At 34.3% G+C, this 22,585-nt stretch overlaps 1 protein-coding gene across 1 annotated transcript in view; it reads left to right on the top strand.

Annotated features, from left to right (window-relative positions):
* The first annotated feature begins 6,124 nt into the window (after nt 1–6,124).
* The window catches only part of LOC114243093 (uncharacterized), a 104,353-nt gene continuing 87,892 nt past the window's right edge, over nt 6,125–22,585 (top strand). Inside the window, exon 1 of the mRNA XM_028174460.2 lies at nt 6,125–6,620. Coding sequence (XP_028030261.1) covers nt 6,432–6,620 — 189 coding nt within the window. The 5' untranslated portion in view covers nt 6,125–6,431. The remainder of the gene's footprint in view (nt 6,621–22,585) is intronic.

Below are 22,585 nucleotides of genomic sequence, written 5' to 3'. Positions count from 1 at the left end.
ATGTTTCTGGCTCAAACACATGAAATTGTAGATTATTAGATCGTTTATTGTAGATAATCAATTTATTATAACCATAAAGTATAATAATGTGCATATGTATTACGGATTCATCGAGCTAAGATCTCCTTTATTGCATCGCAAACATCGGAGCTTCTTAATAAGGTAGTTGAATAAAAGTAGTTTTAATAAATGACTGCCTACGTATTTTTTTCAATCGATTTTCATTCGACCAAATTTCTCAGACTCTAACCACAAATACTCTAATCATACAACTGCTAACGATTAGCCAAATTAACAAACAATTCAGAATATTATACGGTTTCTCAACGAAACAATATACGTGTGTTTCCAGGGATCTGGGCTGTCTGTTTGTTACGTTCGGTAAAATAAAACAAAATTAACGCTTTGTGGACATTATGAATCATTCACTACACCGATTCAACTTTAAGCCGACAGTGTTTTATTTTTACATAAGTATTTCTCCATTGAATAAAATAATTTGATTTTAAATTTTACTTTGATGACATCAGTCTGTCTACCTTGTAGTGAAGTTGTGTGCTAGACGATCAAATAAAAATTATATTCATGTCACATCATATTCACCACACAAGTCTTGAGAGGAAAAAAATAACAATTCAATATTTCATACAATCGACTTAGTAATTATTTTTTTTTACCACAGGTAGTAATTATTTAGTAAATTTACGTTGAACGATTACATTGTACGTTTGTATCTTACAAAATGTATTTATTTAAAATCATTTTATTGGGTTAATTGTCTTAAATTCCTCAATTTATGTTTTAACATAGTGTAAATACGCTGCAGCAGTGTTTTCAAAGTGAAATATTTACATTTTTATAATGCGAACACTATTTGGATGGACACCTTTAATACTATAAATACCTAAAGGCATGCAACTTGAATCCAAGCTATAAAAAATGATGTAGTGTTGCTGTTGATGGTTTTATTCATTAGAGGCGTATTTAGTAACTTCGAACCTTAGAACCAATTATGAGATACTAGAATTAGCGAAGTACTGTTTTTGCAAGGACGAATGTCAGAAAAGTATCTCAGTTTTATCCGCTCACCTACCTGTGCGCGGGTAGTTGAAATAGTCCCCTAGGCTACCAACAATTAGGAAGGGGAAAAAATATTCAAATAATGAATTAGTATTTGACAAACAAAGGTCACTGACATTGCGACTCCTATATTTTTGAGATTTGATTTTTTCAATGAGATTTCAATCGCGGTCCACTCATGTACCTACAATCATAATACTCTGTGATTCGTTTACAGGCAAATGGTAATGTGTTACCTATTATCGCTCACCCAGGCCACGTTTTTGTTTTTTTGTTATCTACTTTATTATAGAAAACAAACAAATCTATGCACATATTGCTATTACCTACATATATAATTTCGATTAGTATTTTAGAACATTTTAAGAAAATTTTAATTGTGGAAGTCAATCGTGAATATTTGTTAAGTACGTATTTCATTAGAAAAATTAGTACCTGCCTGCGGGATTCGAAAACCGTTGCATTGCTAGATACGAATGCACTGGACGTCTTATTCTTTAGGCCACTACGACTTAGAATAGAATAGGTGTTTCGAATACAGTTTTCGTGGTCACGGATGACTCTGCGTCGATCAAACCGTAAAAGCAGTTTTAATAAAATAAAAAAAATCATATAATTCCAATATATCGCTTCAGGCTAAGGTCCACATTATTAAAGGAATTTATTTCACCAATGAAATCGGATTTCAAAATAAAATTATGATTGAATCTGTTCGAATATTAAACGAATTGTATGAGCCAATAGTGTTATGGAGTAAGGCAAACAATAGTTTACCGGTAACGCACGGCAGGAGGTTGGCCTGTGGAGACCACGCCTCAGACCACGCCTCGCGTATCTCTCGCACCGACAAAATGATTTTTGTATCCAAAAAATATATTTATATAAACAACATTATGGAACCAATTTTGAATTTAAATTCGTAACGGCCATAACGAAATCGAATATTTCTTCGGTTTCGATCGTTCCAAATTCGGATTTTAAATTTTAGAAATCCAGTCCAACTTTTTGTGGGATTTTGGTAAGTAAAACAAATCTCTAACTGGGTGGGTGGGTCTGTGCATGCGTAACTTCGCCAAAAAATAGGCATTGGATACTTAAATTTCAAAAACAAAAACAGAATTACGTTTTAATTACTTTAATAAAATTAACGAAAATAAATTTGACCACTTCATTAATCTTCGCCGTGCATAGCTTAATCTGTGTTCTGCTAATTCATTTTTAAGTTTTCGTTGAACAATATTGTGTCCTTAGTGAATACAATTTCATTGAAATAAGACTCATTATCGCTTGTTAAAGATAGGAATACATGAAGGAAAATGTCGACGACCTGAGAGCACCTGCCGCCAACCACAGTTTCACTTGTTTTCGAACACGTTACATTATGAACGAAAGCTACGTCACAAAGTCATTTCAAATAAAATATTGACAATAAAGAAAGTGCCTAGTCTTAGAATTATCAGCATTCTAAGCAATTTCTTCAGTTTTCGCATACCGTGGACATAATTAAAGCTAATTTTACGGTTTACTCTCGTGCTTTTTATTGTATTTATTTTAATATTTCAGACGCTTTACAGTTTTCGTAAAGTTATAATGACAATAAAAAACTGTAAGATTAAGCCGTACAATAGTTTTAATTACGCCTAGCTACTTCTGTAGTTAAGATTTTTAGATTAATTAACGACTAAAATATACGTAAGTAGACATGTAAAATTATGTTTTATAAAATTTAAAATGCGTTAGTGATTAGTGGTCAAAGATACGAATGAGCATGAAATCAATGAGGTTACTGGTGAGAGATTTATTCATAGATTCAGTAGCTGAATGTACCTACTATGTAACCATCTTCTTCTCAGTCGTACACTCCTGGCGGAGTGATCGTGGTTATGTATGTCTTATTGCTTGGTTGCGGCCTTTTACAGACTTTTCCATCTCTCTCTATTTCTGGTGGTACGTGTACATTCAGTAAGGGAACGGGAACACTACATAACCACCGCGATATTGTATGTGAAAAACAATTGTCTTATTGTTCCATCTACAGCTTCCGTATGAAGCATACCTGTCTCCTTTGAAATAAGGATTGACATCCTGGCTTTCCTTGAAAGTCACTTCGCTTGGCATAGCCGCGACAAAAACGCGCGCGTTCATAAACTACCCTCCACCCGCTATTCCGTTTATATACCTATACGACACTGTTTCTCTTCTTTTTTTTTCCACCTATGCTGATAGCCTTGAGAGGCTATTTCAGCTTCACCCTAACGTGTAGGTGAGCTCAGGGAGATCAAACCGGCAGTGTTGCTAACACTGGCCCTAGCAAGAGCAGCGCTTCGCAGAATCTACCACCGGATCGGAAACGCGACCCAGTTAGAAGATTCGGCGAGAAACTCAGTGGGCTGTGTCTATGGGCTTGGATTATCATTGTTCATTGATGGGTATGCAAATTTTCAAGCTCCCGGTAACTTCTTCATGTTGGTAAAAAAAACGTACAAACCTTATGTTATATGTATATAAAGAAACATTTATCCGTACTAAACTAATAAAAGTGCTTTGGAAATTAAATTAAATCCTCGGTGTACGTGACATCGCCGACAAGATGCTATACATGAGATCTTAGAACTTATATCTCAAGGTGGGTGGCGCATTTACGTTGTAGATGTCTATGGGCTCCAGTAACCACTTAGCACCAGGTGGACTGTGAGCTCGTCCACCCATCAAAGCAATAAAAAAAAAGCAGGAGAGTAGGCTGAGATGGTATGGTCACGTAAAAAAGAAGCCAACTGACTACGTCAGAAATTTGGCACTACTGCTCGACCTCTGTGGAAGGATGTAGTGCCAAAGGACAAAAGGGAATGCAATGTTGAAGACAGAGCGAAGTGGAGAGTAAAGTGAGGAAAGCTGACCCCACCGCCATGTGGGATAAATAGCTGGGAAGAGAGAGAGAGAAATCTAAAGTCAGATACACTTGTATTAAAAAACTTTAGTAATGTCATAAAGTATTTCTTCCGTGAATCATTGCGACTTGAAGCTACGCCCGTTGTGCACTAGGACAAATGTTATTTTGAATTCGATATCAAGCCTCAAAATGGGTGTGAAATTCACACTGTATTAAATATAGGGTACACAAGTGGCTGCTGTATCACTCCCATTGGTTCGTGAGTTCGTTTGCAGATGTAACTAATTATTTATAAAGTTTTACAATAAAAAAAAAAAATATTATATGCTCATTATATGTAAAAAAAAAATATTAACTCGACAGTCTTCATACTTATTACATTATTAATTAGAAATAATGTGCGAATTTGGTAATTTACTATAAAAAAACAAAAAAAAACAAGTTGGTAATTAGACCTTTTTATAAAAATAATTTTATGTAAAAAAAATATTCTTGTTTGAGGATTTCATTTTAAGTTTTCGTGACATTGAAGTCAAAAAAACAATATTTATATGACCGAAACATAACTATTTCAAGTTCTTCTTAAGGTTACAATATTTCTATTAAGTAGGTACTTACTACTTGAAGTTTCACTTGCAAAGAGTAAAATTAAACATATATATTGAATATAACAAGTGCAACAATTTCTTTAATTTTTATTATTTTCTAATTAAAATAAATCTGATTAATAAAACAATTAAAAGTATTATTAATAATAATAATATGAGTAAAATTATTTATTTTCTATTACCTTTAATTCAAAATCAATTAGGTATTACTATAACCATATACATTTTTTATCAACATAAAAATTATGAAATTCATATCTCAATCACTATAATAGCTATCAAAGTATCGCAAATACAGCAACCCGATGTGATATTCAGCAAATATACTACCTACTCGTATAAAAATATATAGGTATAAATAAAAACTTAATTATGTGAAAAGAAACAGGAATTAAAAATATACTATTGATTTAAAGCAGTTATCTCTCTCTCTTCGTCGCTTCCTCATTACTGAGGGTCGTGACCACCTTGATCCAGTTTTTGCACCAGCTTCCTCCAATGCTCCCTGCATTCGGCCTGCTTAATGACGCCCGGGACGCTGGTGTTTGTGGCCTCCTTGACAATCTTCCTCGACTTCTCTTTCCTTCCACGTGACCTACAACTATTAGTTTTTCCAAGTTGTCAGGATTTCGTCGGGCCACGTGTCCAAAGTACTTGAGGATTTAAATTACACTAAATTACAATTAAATAAAAAAAATACAATTAAAATTAAATTATTGCGAACGTCAACAACACGATCGTAATTATTAAAAATGTACATTTAGCCAAATCCCTATCTACAGCAGACTAATATAAGCAAAAGAATAATGTAACTAAGTGTCTTTCAAAATAAAATAAGCGTATATTGTAAGTTATTGATTCAAATCGTATAGGCATTTGAGGAATATTATTAACTTTGAAACATAGATTTGTTTATTTTTTTACAAATTCATTCGTGTTCGGTCGTATAATTTCAAAATCCCTAAGTTGTCAAAGTACCTTACCTATTATACATTTGACGTTGCTATTCAATATTGTAATTTATTACCTGTAAATGTTGTATCAATAGGTTTCCATAAAGAAAAATTAAAAAAAAAAAGTTTAGAAGGAAATCAAAGATTAATAACGCTTATCGTAAAATAGACAGCAATAAACACTTCTAAAACCTAATAAAAAAAAAACCATTCATAAAATCTAAAAGGTGAAATTTTTTTGTTTGTCTGCCCGAATTCGAGGCATCTCTAATGTTATACGGTTCCTTAAAAATGTCATCGCATAAAAAAACATTGGGCGATAGTGCCTTATAGCTAGCAGGTGGCATCAGGTGCGCTTCATAACGAACGCGACCGATCTGACGGGCGGCGCACGCTCATGCAGGTGCCCGCCTATGGAGGGGAGCACCTTACTACACACCTTACAAACTAAACAATACATCACACGTAAACGTTAACACAACCACGTAAAGCTCAAAGCCGGGTGGCCGATCAGGTAGCGTACGTTGTAGGGCTTTACTCCTCTCCTTTTTATCGAACAAAAAATGAACTGTAAACGCGATCACGGCCGCGACTAAGGTCAATGTTAGCGCTTCCTTCAGTGCACGTTGAGAGGAGACCGCGTGCGCATCCCGCGCTTGTGCTGTACCCTATCGGACAATACGGACTTTATTTTTTTTTATAGGGCTCGAGTGATTAGAGATAAGTCGCGCAGTGATTAATACGGCACGACGTTCCGAACGGGCTATCGATCACGGACCCGAACGATATATCGTCGGCGACATCACCGATCGATAATCGGATCGACGTCCCGACTTCTTAATTAAGGACGTGATGGACGAGGCTTATGGTTTTGAATGTTAAAACTGTTGTGATATAAACATGGAGACTCTAGTACTGATACCACAGGAGCTGAGTCTGGCTTTGAGGCCGGGGGGTGCGAGAGGTCGCGAAGCTTCGGTCAGTGTGTGGACATCAACAGAGCTACAGCGGGGGGCTTTATTGTATCCATTTCAGGGTACGATCAGAATCGATAAGCTCCATGTCTATTCGTATGTTCCCGATATTGATGTAAGTACCGAATTGAAAGATTTTATCTATTGGAAAATCATTATCATAAAGGTTTAACTAATGAGGTTTCTGTTGTCTTGTTATATCAAACAAAAAAGTTATCATATGCATATTATATCCACTTTGAATTAAATTTCAATAAACTATAAATGAATTTAGATTTCGTTCGATCTATAACGCACCGATTATTGTTATGAGATAAATTAATATAACTTATTAAACAATGATCCAATCAAAATTGATTTTAATACGAAAATGTTAATTATGAGTGAATCAGAGATGAGAGAATAATAAAAGTAAACAAGTTGAATTGTATCACTAAAAATTAATTATAATAAATTAACATGATAATTTGAAATTGATGTAACCAAATAGATGCACTAATAATACATAATTAAACAGAGAACGTATACTTTGTTTGTTTAATCTAAACAGTGAGAAACTTAGTTTTAATTATATACCTAGTAGTTATAAAGAATAAAAGTTGGAGAAAAAACCCTTAGCACGTAACACGGGTGACCGTCATTATTGTCTTGATTTAAAACGGAAATTAGTAATTAAATGACGTAGGACTAGGATGATACTATAAAGAGTATAGTTACTTCTACATGGACTGATGTTCATATTTAATCAAAACTTTTAACCATTTTCAAATAAGGATATGAATAATTTTCATCTACGGAAATATTAATGAAGTCTTCGTTTTTATAATTTACTTGTTGGAATTAAAAAGTTTTCGGATTTTATTTTTATTTTTAAAGAGCGCGTCAGTGAATATATTTTTTTTATTTTGTTAATCGATTTGTGTACAGTTTATTTTTATGCGTGAATAAATAAATGCATACATAAATTAGTCTAGAGTTTATAAACTGGAAAAGAGGTAAATGTAATTTTACGCGCGCCAAAATTAGACAATCTACCTAATATGCTAATTTATAGGGACGTGAGGAAATTTATAGCTTATCAAATTAATTAAACCAATTGGGACGATTTTTTTAAAATTAAAATAGATTAAGTAATTGACATCTTCATTGGCATATTATACTATTCTGAAGTTTCTGAATATAATCGTAATTTGTATTAATAAGTTAGCTTTTAAACTTAACATTACATTACAAATATTTTTAACATTAAATATTTACCTATTTAATATATATTAAATATTTATTTAATATTAAGAATTTTATTAAAAAAATGGGAACTCCGATAGCCTGGGTACATGCCGAATTATTTTGGCGCGAAGCCCTCGAAAACTTTCACAATATTAAATGAATAAAACATTTTTCAATTAAGTTTCAACGTAAGCTCACGGGTTGAACCAGAGAGAATTTTCTAACACCAGTCCTAGCAAGAGCAGTGCTTCCCAGAATCTACCAACGGATCGGAATCGCGATCCATTGAGAAGATCCGACGAGAAATTCAGTGGGCTGTGTCTTTTTTATTGCCCTTGTCGGCAGACGAGCATACGGCCCACCTCATGGCAAGTGGTTACCTTCGCCCATGAACTTCAGTAATTCCAGGGGCAGAGCCAAGCCGCTGCCTACTTTTTTTTTAAAATACTCCAGCAGTAATTGTTTAAAGGTTATTTAAGAAAAATATTACACTATTAAGTCGCTGCCGCTACTCAGCAGTTCTTCTCCTGGCATTGCTAATGTACATGAGCCACGGTGGCTGTTTACCATCAAGCCGTGTGCTTATCTGTCCACAAGGACCAATAAAAATTAAGCTTACCTATGCCTGAACACAAATATCTATAATACTAAACTTCGACATAATACGGAAAACAACGCTATTAAGATATGCCATTGTAATTAATAAACTACTTCTCTTAATTTAAAATAATATTAGACTTTTTTTTCATTGATATTATTATAAATATAATATACGCCATTCCATTGTATTGTAATATGGGAACTATTTTAAGCATAACTAATATGCGCAGATACTTTTCTGTCATAATTTTTTTTTAATACGTAATTTAATAAAGCAATTTCTGATTTGCGTCATATGGCGTGCGAAACAAATTAACATTAAGCAGTAATTAATATTGTTGCTAACTAAATTGGTTCGCTACTTTTAGACCAACTGAAGTCTGATTGTTAATTTTTTAACCAATTAAGTCAGAACCGGACTCCGTTACGGCTGTCGCTGACACTACGAAAAGTTTCCCGTAGATTTTCCGATAAACTTATTTTTTTTACGCGAATATAATTGCGAACAGAACAAAAAAGAAGTGTGGTGTCGTGGGACACCGGATAGGAACGAAGTTCCTTATTATAAAATATTAAATTTCAAGTTCTATTCGAGGTATAAAGAAAATAATTATTCGGGTATACATATTTATTATGATATTTTTATTGATAAAAAAAAAAACTTTACAAAGCTATCAACATTATTTTATTAAATTTATAAAAGTTTCAATTAATAAAAAATATATAAAAAAAAATATGTTATTTTTTGTACGTTATTACAAAGTTAAGTCGTACACTGTGTGCATTACTAAAAAATCTTACGTTACGGACGTTTTTTCGCGGTTAGGGTACCCCACCGCATCGTCCCATAAGGAACTTCGTTCCAAAATAAACCAATCAAATCGGTCGAGCCATTCTCCGTCATACATGAGACAATTGAGTCCTTCACAACGTCGATGTCAAACGAATATATCTACTATACCTACTCAAGACATACAATTTAACTTTGAGATTTTGAATAAAAACGTTCTCCTGAAAATATAGATGTTAAAGATAAATCAAAATGTCCAAATCTCTAATAAGTGCCCTAAGCAAATTATAGTTTGACAACGACGATTTGTAGGGTAGATATTAATATGTTTGAATTACAAATATTTGTATTTGCATTCAAGATATTCCTGGGGCAGTATTTTTTTGCTTTGAATCGAAAACTCATTATTGCAGTGTGTTTACGTTGTATTAGCTTCGTTTATAGGAAAGGTTGTGATGAGAGGAGGTAAAGAGGTTATTCTCTTCTCTAAAAAGGTATCAAATTGATTTTATATTTAAAACGATACCCCAGTCACTGTAATGAGACTATGCATCTAATTTGAACTGACATATTATTCGGTAAAGTTTTTGGGGTTCGTAAACAAAATACTTTCAAGGCTGTATAAATTGATGTATAGCAGTGCTTCCATCAACCCGCTGAATTTCTCGCGGGATCTTCTCAGTATCAAACCCGCAAAATTATAATTTGCGTAATCACTGGTGGTAGAACCTCTTGTGAGTCCGCACGGGTAGGTACTACCACCCCGCCTATTTCCGCCGTGAAGCAGTAATGCGTTTCGGTTTGAAGGGTGGGGTAGCCGTTGTAACTATACTGAGACCTTAGAACTTATATCTCATAGGTGGGTGGCGCATTTACGTTGTGGATGTCTATGGGCTCCAGTAACCACTTAACACCAGGTGGGCTGTGAGTTCGTCCACCCATCTAAGCAATAAAAAAAAAGTAATCACATGAACAAAGTTGCGCTGAGGCTTGCAAGTGCAAGGTAATAAATAAATTACGATAAAACGGTGCACTGTCTACACATAAAGTGCAGGCTCACTGTGACGCACTCAAAACTTATGGCTCACTCTAAATAAATGGATAAATTCCTTAAGAAACTTACATCATTTAGATCCCCTATTCTCATAAAAATATTACGTTCGCTTCTTATTTCTCATCGTTCGAATCGTTTTAAAACAATAGCGTATAAACTAATTGAATTGCTTTTGAAGCTACTTCAGCGTGACCATATGAATCATTTAAAATTACTTTAGAATATATACTTATTAAAACTAATCTATACTTATTAACACGCTTTTCTGTAGTATCATTTTCTTCCACGCTGCTTCAAAAGGGTATGGAATATATTTCTTCAAAATAAGTTTGAGTAGAGTCCTTGGTTAACAGCAGCTTAGCTGTGCCCCTGGTACTGCTGACGTCCTTGAGGGTAGGACCACTCACAATTGGATTGACGGTTTGCTCGTCAGACTATAATGACAATAAAAAAGGCAGTGCCTACCTGATCTCGCAAAGACCACATTGTGTATTACGCCAACCGCTCTGAGACTTGAGCTGCAAATCCCAATGGTACTGAAATATCAGTTGACATTTTTAAATCACAACACATGAGGCAGAAATAGAAAGAAACATGGTGTCTATGTAGGTACTTATTTTCTTATTATAGACCCTAAAATAATAACATAATTTAATCATTTTTCGCAAGCATTGACTCCAATACATAGTTATAATAGCTGTTACCCGACAATTCAAATTAAGCACCAGTATAACCGCACCATTTGATACGTGTACATCAGTCGTCGTACCCACAAAGCCATAGTCGCTTCAAATAGCTGACTACTCAACATGAGAAGCTTAGTACATGATCAACTTAAAATCCGCGTATAGCCTATAAACATTTAAGTCGGTACGTGAGCAAATCTAGACATTTACCATCACCGTACAAATTACACAGGCAATACAAACACGGCTAACCGCAGTGCGACCGAGCGTCACGTATTCAAGTCGATAGCTCCGCAAACAATCAGACGAGAACTGTAACGTGACGTAGACCGCAAGCCTGTACGTTTTCCGTGCAAACGTGCTCCTACCAAGCGTAGGGTGATTGCCGATAACAATTACAATAGTGGAAGGTGATTGATTCAGGTTTTTGTTGGTTTTCGTTGCACTTTGTTGAAGTTCGACCACGCTGAGCCTTCCACTATGGTTTACGGGTATTAAATAATGCGTTAAAATGCTCTCTTTGCTTTTTCGTGAGGCTAAGACATAATTATTGAAGTCATTTTTACACCCGAATCTCAGATTCAGAATCTCATAATATTTTTTTTTGTATTCTTTATTAGAACCATACACCTATTAGGTTAAGTCGGCTATCTCAGATTTATTGAAGTGAAACTTCTTTAGGCCCATGAGGGTAAAATTATTACAGAACGTCACGCAGGTATGCAACGGAAGTGACATCAAACTACTATTGAAATTAAGTACTTGTCAAATGTCAGTAGTAGTAGTTGTTGTATTTTTCCAACTGGAAAGGCAAATGTATCATACCAAACAGCCTAATATTTTATTTTATTTTTGTGAAAAATGTTAAAAGGAATTGAAATGAAATGAAAAGAATTTGGAACATTAATCAAATAGCATGAAATTAAATTAGTCAATTTAATTGGCAAAATATTAGTCATTTACAATTTAGAAATCTAAACATAATGTGACTGTCAACACTGAGGTTTGAGATTGACATTTGACAGACTTTTAGCGGAAACATATCTTCCTTTTTCTCTTCTTTTTCTTTTTCTTTTTCTCGGAAATCTAAAGTTTTAGATTTGTATAAATATAAGCAAGACTTATAAATTAGTTCGCTAAAAAAGTTTCACTTCTGACATGTGTACTTTGTACCCACGCACTTTTTATTATTATTTAAAAAAGATTAATATAATTTCATGATAATATTAACACAATAATACTTCCTTTGTAATGAGATTTTCCTTACATTCAACGAATGCAGTGTTCGCAAAATTCATAATAACTTTTAGTATGGTTTCTTGAATTATTAATAGCCATTCTTTTCAATGTCTATTTGTTCTTTAAACAACATACAAATATATTCACAGCCTGAAAAATCAAATTTAGAATTAAATACATCCAAAGTATTGAAACAGATTATAATTCGAAGCTTGAAACAGATCATGCTTCTTAAATTCCGTTACAAATATTCTGTTAATCACTGTACGTACATACTTTTTTCATTCCATCAATATAATTACAACACCTAAGGCGTACCGGAAGTTGTATTAAATTTGATCGAGTCGTTATCGTATTCACAAATATAAAACTTTCACCGTGGCATCGAACTGGTTCGTGAGTGCAGCCGGGTGCTTTGTGATGTGTGTAAAAACGCGAGATTGCAATGCGCGTGCGCCGGTCTCACTCCGTCTTGAGCTGTACGTGTTGGTGCTTTCGCATTAATTAAATTCGGTAGGAATCTTAATTAAACTTAATAATGTTGTAAGTGGAAATAAAAATACGTTTGGTTGAGTAAATAATAATGAAGTCAATAAAAAAAAATATATTTTTTAAAGCCCTTAAGAAATGAAGTTATCCAATACTGTATATGTTATTACGTAACTCAATAAAAGCCGTCTTATTAATTACCTACTACTTACTAACACCTAAAATGATGAACACAAGGAAAAGTCCACAATAAGAGAGGATCTCGCCAAGTGAAATTGTAAATTAGTACCCTTGGCTTGTTGTCAAAGTTTTATCTAAAATAACCCCAATGCACGTCACTAACCGAAGTATATATTTTTTTTATTGCTTAGATGGGTGGACGAGCTCACAGCCCACCTATTGTTAAGCGGTTACTTGAGCTCATAGACATCCACAACGTAAATGCGCGACCCACCTTGAGATATAAGTTCTAAGGTCTTAGTATAGTTACAACGGCTGCCCCACCCTTTGAACCGAAACGCATTACTTCACGGCAGAAATAGGCAGGGTGGTGGTACCTACCCGGGGGACTCACAAGAGGTCCTGCCACCAGTAATTTTAAATTAAATCACTGATTTAATTTAAAAATAATAAAAAAAATAATAATAATAAAAATAACGATTCTTACTGAAAAAGTCCAAATGGAACATTACGGATGCGCAAGCACAAAAACTAAGAGCACAGTGTACTGCAGGCATCTTTTGATGCGTATAACAAGTCTTTGAATGCATTTTTTTGCGGGGAATTTATTGAACAATCTTCGACATTTCCTCTTCTATAGCTACGTGCGCTAATTTGTGGTGAATTTTTATATTTTTAACAACACTTTTTAATAACGCTAATGATGTAGCTTTCATATTATTGAATCCATCAGTTGATATGCCCAGTTAATTCCCAAACATTTGTATTTGTACCATAACTCTAAACTATGAGTGGTAATGTTTCGTATTAGATCGAATGCTATACGGTATATTGCTATGTATGTACATATTTATAATCATTGTATTAATAATTAATTTAACTTCGTTAGCCGTTTATTGAGTTCATCTTAGCGATGTGTGGTTTGAATCTTAAGCGAATCCACCTAGTTTCAAAGATATACATTCGCTATGCCAAATCTAATGGGCGAATCGTAAAAATCTTTGTTGTTGTTGTAAGTGCATTTAACAATAGTTCTCAATGATACAATGAACACGTGATGCAGGAAAACGAAAATAAATTTTAAAGCTTTATAAATTAAGTGTTTTTTGATATAGAAAACGATTTGAAATTAGTTTAACACGGAACGAAGAAGACGACAGATTTTGTTAATGCAAGGGAGTGAAATTGTTCATACGCACTAAATTACTCTAGATTGTTGTTGTTTTTTTAATTTACTAGAATCAAACAAATACACAATTAATTATATGACTGAAATTCAAGTGCAGTTTTAAAGCCTTCTAATTTAATTTCAGCAATTTTTTTTTTATTACTTAGGTGGGTGGACGAGCTCACAGTCCACCTGGTGTTAGGTGGTTACTGGAGCCCATAGACATCTACGACGTAAATGCGCGACCCACCTTGAGATATAAGTTCTAAGGTCTCAAGTATAGTTACAACGGCTGCCCCACCCTTCAAAAGGTTCAAAGTTGATACTTCCATCGAATACTGAATGACCTCATTCGCGTTTATTTCGACAACAGTAAATATACCCACCACCGGCTGCTCTCCGGAAACCTGATAAATAATAATAATATCAAAATCAAACTCCAAGCTCTCACAACTTAGACCAAACGCGGTGGGTAGTGTTTTTATAAAAGCCACGCGCTCTCCGCTCACTACCGCTTTTGTTACTCACAAGCCTCTAATTACGATTGTTTCTCATATTTTGACAACACCAATTTATTATCTTATTTACGAATGGCACGTTTTATTGGAGCGTGAAAATATTAATTCGTGATCGTTTTATAATGAGTTCAATGCATTCATCTGAATATTATATTCAAAATATGTAGATACGGCATATGTTGTGATGAGACGTATATAGGTTTATTCGAAAATTTGTTAATTTCCCAATAAATTATTGTGTTGAAAATTCAGCAACATTGAATTTGTGGTAATAGTATAATATCCCATATCATTTCATTTCACTCCATATTATCATTTTTCATAAAATTAAGAATATAAATTAATATAAGACATGACTTAAAGGTCTTAGTTACCAGGTCATAAAAATTCTTAAAAAAAAAGTATAATATCGAGCTTAGTAAATTGTGATATAAATAAAGATTGAACAGCATTTAAATCTCTTTTCACCAAATTTAAGATATCCGATTAATTTGATAATTAGTACACCTATGGAGGACTAATAACACTACAATAATTTTATTACTTTGACATATTAGTCCCAGTCCAGAAAAAACGGCTATTTTTTTTTTTAAACTACATCCTTTGTTGATTTTTACCTTTTTTATTAAAAGTATGTAGAACAATTTAGACAAATTCGTTGTTAGATCTCCAATCTATTCGTTATAATATCACTTTGTGATCCGTTAATTCCTAGCACACAAAAAAAGTAAAATAAAGCTACTTTCACATTCATATCAATAGCGATTAACTTAATCAAGTTTACGAAGAGAAAAATAAGAAAAACCTCACTAGTTCGTTGTCCAAACAATGACAGAAGAAGTGTCAAGTGACGTAACCATCGACGGGGTGAAACATCTAATTATCTCATAACGAATGAACTTTCGCTTTTGTTTTCAAACAATGAACTACACACTCTTACTAGTGTGGTAACTTATGTAGTTTTTACACAGTATTGTAATGCTAAGGTCGACGGGCTTGGAGAGATGTGATTGTATTTATAATTTGGTGGAATTGCCAAAGAGTTTGACAGTAGATTTGGATGTGCGGTGATGGTTTGCGTGGAAAGCTATTTAGGCGCCAGCGCTTGCTAATTTTAGAATAATAAAAAGAGCTAAAACAAGAGAATTCGGTTCGTGGGTTCTCCTCTGGACTATCTATATAGGTACAGTACTTTCTCCGGTTTTCGTTGGTCATAGATATAATTAAAACGAACGGCATCTGTGTTCAAGAAAACTGTAAAGTATTTGAAACGTCGGAAATTAAAGAGCGTAATAAATAATAAAAGCGCGTAAAATCAGTTTCATTTATAAACAGGAAAATATTTTTAAGCTATTGCGTAGATTTTATCGCGGGCCCAGAGCGCGGCTTGAGAGCGGAATCATGCATGAAATTCCGTAACGAAAAAAACCTTCCACCCCTCCCTACGCCTACTATGTAGCTGGCGTTCAACACATTCACACGTTGCGCTTGTGTAGTGCTTAAAGTAAGAAGTCTAAACACCGATTTATGTACTATCAAAATATGTGGTATAATTTCGTGGGTAACACAACGATAGCGCGATTCAGCTTTTGCGTCAAGCGCCATCTATCGGCGACAAACGAAATTGTAGAATAGAAAATTATATCACATTACAATGCGTTGGGCGTGCCATTTTCTATCGCTTAGTCGAAGAATTTTATTACTACTCCTACTACTCATTCAGTGATTGGAGTGGCATTAAAAATAAACTAGCTAAACTGTTGATTCTGGGCGAATGAGAGTTAGAACTAGCTCCAAAGGCGTGTCTCTATCCCATGTAGTGCCCTCTAGTGAGTGCGTGGTCAAAATGGAATACTCACAATGTAGCAGATTCATTGAAAGTTAGCCCACTGAGTTTCTCGCCGGATCTTATTTTATTGTTGTTTTAATATTAAATTATTATTGTCGATTTATAATTGCATAAGCTGATAAAAAATGCTATGCAATAGCTTTACCGCGGCAGTCTCCGAGTGCCACACGTCTTTTTTTATTTCATTTTCTTTGGCCATAAGCACGCTTGTCATTGACACCTTTTGTTTCTATAAACTTAAAGCTTACATCTGCTATATTATTATTAAAGTTAATTTTAACATAGATTGGAAAAATGCGATTTATCGTTTAACTATCTATTTTTTCTTCGCTTTCCACCACCCGACTTATTTCTAACTAGCGACCCGCCCTCGCTTCGCTTCGGAAACATTAAAACACACATGAAACCAAAAAAATAAAATAAAATTATTTTTAAAAAAAGTAGCCTATGTTCATCAGGGACAATGTCGGCTTCTAATGGAAAAAGAATTTTTCAAATCGGTCCAGTAGTTTCGGAGCCTATTCGAAACAAACAAACAAACAAATCTTTCCTCTTTATAATATTAGTATAGACAACACGAAAAATTATTAATAATTTAAAAAAATCCCATTCATATTTCGGCATTTGTGGAAAACAGAACTCTTCATATAAAACAGTATTTAGAAACATAAGTAAAAAGTATTGATTGTATTCCAAATTTAGTACTCAATAAATCGTGATAGTTCTGTTTGAGCTTCTACAAAGGCATTTCATAATCGTGGTAAGTAACAAAACATAACATTTAATTAATACATTTTAAAGAAAGTTCACAATGCGAACGACGATACCCAAATTTAAGCTGAGGCTACCAAAACAAATGTAATAGAAACATCCGAGATACTCATTAAAAATTCATGAGCACATTCTAATTAAAAGAACTCATAAGCATCGTTCAGAAATTACTGGCATCCGTTTAATTGAAAGAGCACGTTTTGTAAATAATTTGTTTTAACTGTTGAACCTACATTTTAAATGATTTCACACACACAGTGCTCTCCATGAAATGTATATGTAAACTTTAAATAAAAATTTCTAATTTGGCTTTAGAATTTTTGAATTACTATTCATTATTTAATATGTAATTACGTAGCCAATTTTATGAACTGGAATGGGCCACAAACAACAAGGAGCAAGATCTTCCAAAGAAACAGGACTAACAGGATATTTAAAACGAGCGTTTCGTAAAAGGCCACTTAAGGATGTAGCATAGAATGGCTAGTAGTATACTCTGAAGACAAGCAGACTGCAACTGACAATTGTAGAAAGAGGTTTATCGATTGCAAGTATAGGTATTACAGTTTTGCTAGTTTCTGCCGTGAAGCTGTCATGCCTTCCGATTTGAATTATGGGGCAGTTGTAATCTAATGTAATGGATGAACCTTGAACTACTTTTTAACAGGGGGCTGTAAACTGTCTGCACGTCTTATTTATTTATTTATTTAGTCTTCTTACAAATTAACACTATAAACCAAAACATTTGTAAGGTATTAATGATATTAGCTTAAGCAATTTCTAACAACAGCTATAAATCGCTGCAAACAATCGTGGAATATATCCATTTCCGGAGCATAGGCTAGCAAGCCATTGTAGATGATGCTTTCAACAATAGATCTTTCAACAAGCAAAAATAAGAAATAAAAAAATATTTTGAAATTAAGAGAGTATCTACTTCTGTAAAAAAAAAATCGAAATTCTGTAGTGTAATATTAATGCATCGAGCGTTATTTGGGTTTGCATGAGCAAGGTCAACGACCTATGAAATTATAAGTAGGTATTTGTCATTTAAATATTTAATAACAGTATCTAAGTATATCGTGCACAATGGAGATGAAGTGATAATTAATTTATGATGACAGTGGTACGTTTAAGCGTATCCATTGGATATGTCAGTAACAATGTTAACAGGATCTAATAAGCGTTAGTAATAATGACTATTAAATCCGGGAAAGTCTAGCTTCAGTCTCGAATCTCAAATTAAAAAAAAAAAAGACATGCCCGCTGAGTTTCTTGCCAATTCTTCTCAGGACGGAGGCTAGTTCTTGTGAATTGGCGGTAGTTCTTTTGACGTTCAACAAGTATGTACTTTCATTTAAGTCGAATAAAAAATTTTTTTTTATTTGATTTTTGATTTTTGAACCGGTGACATGTCGAATTATAGGCAACTTTCTATCTAGTACCTATTCACGAGTGCTAAATTTCTACTAACATTCCGACTTATTACTTATAACGATATTGAATTAACGGTTATTAAATTAAAAAATAAAAAGAAAGTTTCGCTTAACGCGAGCCTAATTTATTATGAGCTATTAAAATAAATACATTGAAGAAGTTTGCGCGCTTCGCAGTTACTTACGAAACACCATTTATAATTTTATGTAGGAGTATGTATGTACGTACATTCAATTTCAAATTCAATATGCAAATCGATGGTGCGACTAAAAAAGTTCCTATGGATCGCTACCAAACATCTTTTACGGTTTTATTTCAAAGAACAAACAGTGTTTTAAGATATAACTAGATGATGATGATTTTTTTTTTGATAACGCCATCTTGTTGTGTCTTTAAAGTGGTTAGTTACCCTCAATTAAGAAAAATAGTATTATTATTCGCCAATAGATGCCGGGAAGAGTTGATTATTGAAAACACGAATAAAACAACATTTTCTGAATTTAATAAGTCGTAGCTAGATCGATTTATTAAATTTTATGAAAATCGTTGGAGCCGTTTCCGAGATTCAGATTATATATGTATATATACAAGAATTGCTCGATTAAATATAAATTAATAATAATAATAATAATAATAATAAGCTGAGCATTCTTCATTCTTAGTATTTCTTCTTCTGTTCAAACAGCACTATATTCGCAATAGATTTGTTCTGCGATTTCATTCAATAAACAAGTCAGAGTTAACACAATATATCAACGCCTCTTTAGACGCAGCTTGAAAGGCGTTATGCGAAAACAAGAAGTAATAATGATTTGTACTAAGTCACGAGAAAAGCTTAATGCAGAATGCTGCCAAACATTTGAATGTATGAAATTATGTTCTCTTTCATTATCTACACATGTTGGGCTCATAAGGATAGAAGAATCGTCTTGTTTCTTTCTAGAAAATATAGAGCTGTCTTTGGTCATAAAGTTGAGACTTCGTTGTCACGTTTCAAAGGGGGCGTCGCGGCGGCGAAATCCACATACTACTAATAAAAAATCTGAAATGACAGCTATAAACGTAGTTGGTAGGAAAGGGGACACTGAAATAGGTTGTAGTAACACAGCAATAATATTCTGAAGATCGGTACTAACCGCATAGGAATGCTTCCTATTTTTTATTATATTTTTTTATTGATACCACGGATGGACGAGCTCTAGGCCCATCTAGTGTTAAGTGGTCACTGGAGCCCATCGACATGAATCGCGTTAATACCACCACCCACCTTGCGACCTTTTTAGGCAGCGGCTTGGCTCTGCCCCTGGCATTGCTGAAGTCCATGGGCGACGGTTACCAATCACCATCAGGTGGGCCGTATGCTCGTCTGCCTACAAGGGCAATAAAAAAAAAGACAAATTGCAAGTCTCAGCTTTTACAGTACAACAACTGCCCTACTTGAAAATCCATTGTTGAAAATCCATCAAGCAATTTCTGATTCCAAACAGAATGACGCTAAACAAAAAGAACACATATGGTTTCGCTTCCGTCATATCAGATCTTATCAACTCCATGATTTCCCATAAGCTTCATCTTCTGACTGTTTTATGGGAAGTCTATTTATTCAGTTTCCTATTCTTATATCTATTAGAACGTAATTAATGTATGGGAATTGTCGTTGAGCTGATTTATAGGCGACAAAATTTTAAATTTTCTACAAAATATTCTCTAACCGATAGAGAGCCGTAACGTAATTTTCTTAAGATTCAAATTTAATTAATGGACGTTATTGAATGTAAACGAGCTCGTGGAGATGATCATTATAAGTATTTGAATGTTGACGCATGGTTATTTTGCTGTCATTAAGTGAGTGCTCAATAAGTTTTTATGAGCTAATTTAATTAGCCGAATTTAGTTTGAAATAAATAGGTATACACGGACATTTCACACGAGGCATTAAAAATGTTTTTGATCATTTTTATCAAATGCATCTGAACGGGCTAACTTTTTTTTTTATTGCTTACATGTGTGGATGAGCTCACAGCCCACCTGGTGTTAAGTGGTTACTGGAGCCCATAGACATCTACAACGTAATTGCGCCACACACCTTGAGATATAAGTTCTAAGGTCTCAGTATAGTTAGAACGGCTGCCCCACCCTTCAAACCGAAACGCATTACTGCTTCACGGCAGAAAAAGGAGAGGCGGTGGTACCTACCCGTGCGGATTCACAAGAGGTTCTACCACCAGTAATTACGCAAATTATAATTTTGCGGGTTTGATTTTTAATACACGATGTTATTACTGGATTTAGGAGCCTATTGACTTGACAACGCAAATGCCCTCCTGCATGGATGAGGTCGATGTTTATAATGCATTCTTTAAAGGTTGCCTCACCCTTCACATGAGAACGCATGCTTCACGGTAGGAAAATAACCGAGCCTATTAAAAAAAAGGTGCCTATTTGTGCGGACACAAAAAATGCCTAAAAATCACTAATTACGTAAATCTATTAAAAAAATGTCGATTTCCTTTTGATCGTGATTGATTTGACAAATTATAACATGTCTTTAAAATTACAAAATTAAATCGATTTTTTTTTTGACACCTTATTAACAACTCACGTAAAAGCACAATCAATTACACATTTGACTTGCTTGAACCCTTCGATTTGTAATTAATCGTAAACAGATGGTTCTCTGGTTATGTGTTCGCATTATCAAGAATCATTTTATAATTGAAATTTAGACAATGTAGCGTCAATGGCTGTGATGATCCGAGCCGAGAGACCACAATGACTGCCCGCGGTGCCACCGACTTTCTACAATGCAACATAATCACCTATTGTTCGTAAAGACACAAAAATGGTCAATTAGGTCCGTGTGTGCCTTGAGAAATGAAATGCTAGGTTGAGTGTTAACTTATTGTTGGATCTTTGACTTTCTTTGATGTTCGAATTTTGTCTGTTGATAATGGACCAAATGTTTGTATCTAAGATTGTGTGGTGATTTTAATTTTTTTCTTTTTTTACCAATGATGAATACTGCAAAGCTATACTGCTCAAGAGTGCTAAGTTTTTAATAGAAATACCTCAGAGGTAAACGAGATCATTCTAGAAGTAAAAGGATGTGAGTATGCAACCTAATCACTCTGGACCTTTTTATAGAATATGAGTAAATTATTATCCGAACAAATACTGAGCGTAAACATCCAGCAGGAAAGCTGCGAAAGGGAATTCTCTACAATTAAAACGGACATAAATTTAAAAGAGAAACATCCAACTATTTACAGAATCAGTAGCAAATAGTACAGATTTATTACGAATTCAATAACAAATGTGAAATACGTAATTCAATCCTTTAGCCTCGGTTCGTTAGTCTAGTTAAGTTCACCGGAGTTATATACGCGCTGTTATCGTTTGAAACGTAACTATAAAATATAATTATTTGCTGGAAACCAATTTGTTGTTTGCGCTATTGAAAATGTGATTTGTGGCCGATTCGATACGTAAAGCCTTGTTCGGACTAGGCGAGTATTTTAGTCGGGTACCGAGTAGGTAATTTAGTAGCTAAATGTGTCTGAGCACCAAAAATTTAGTCGAGTAGGTTAGTAAATAATTTAGTCAAGTCAATCCATTTTGTTCTATTTTTTCGGGCGAGTAGCGAGTAGTTTAGCTACTAAACTTTTTTTTTTTTATTGCCCTTGTAGGCAGACGAGCATACGGCCCACCTGATGGTGAGTGGTTACCGTTGCCCATGGACTTCAGCAATGCCAGGGGCAGAGCCAAGCCGCTGCCTACTCGGTACTCGACTAAAATACTCGTCTAGTCCGAACAAGGCTTAAGCGATGAGAAGGAACTCGTTTGCCGTTATTAGCTGTTCGGTTTCCGAACGTTTTGTTTTTAATGTCTGTTTGATGAAGAGATTTGGATGATTCACGAATTTGTATTCTTTTATTTATTATCATAACTGTATTTGCATTTGGAGGTGTGAGATTTGGATTGATTGGTGGCGATAAATCAATTAGGCATCTGATAATGCGTGCTCTCATGGACGTTGGCAAAGCTAGGAGCAAGTTACCGTTTACCGTCAAGG

This window comes from Bombyx mandarina, chromosome 12 (genome assembly GCF_030267445.1).
Source record: "Bombyx mandarina strain Sakado chromosome 12, ASM3026744v2".
Taxonomy (NCBI): Eukaryota; Metazoa; Arthropoda; class Insecta; order Lepidoptera; family Bombycidae; genus Bombyx; species Bombyx mandarina.
The sequence above is the reverse complement of the archived record's forward strand: the minus strand, read 5'-3'. Positions and strand labels throughout refer to the sequence as shown.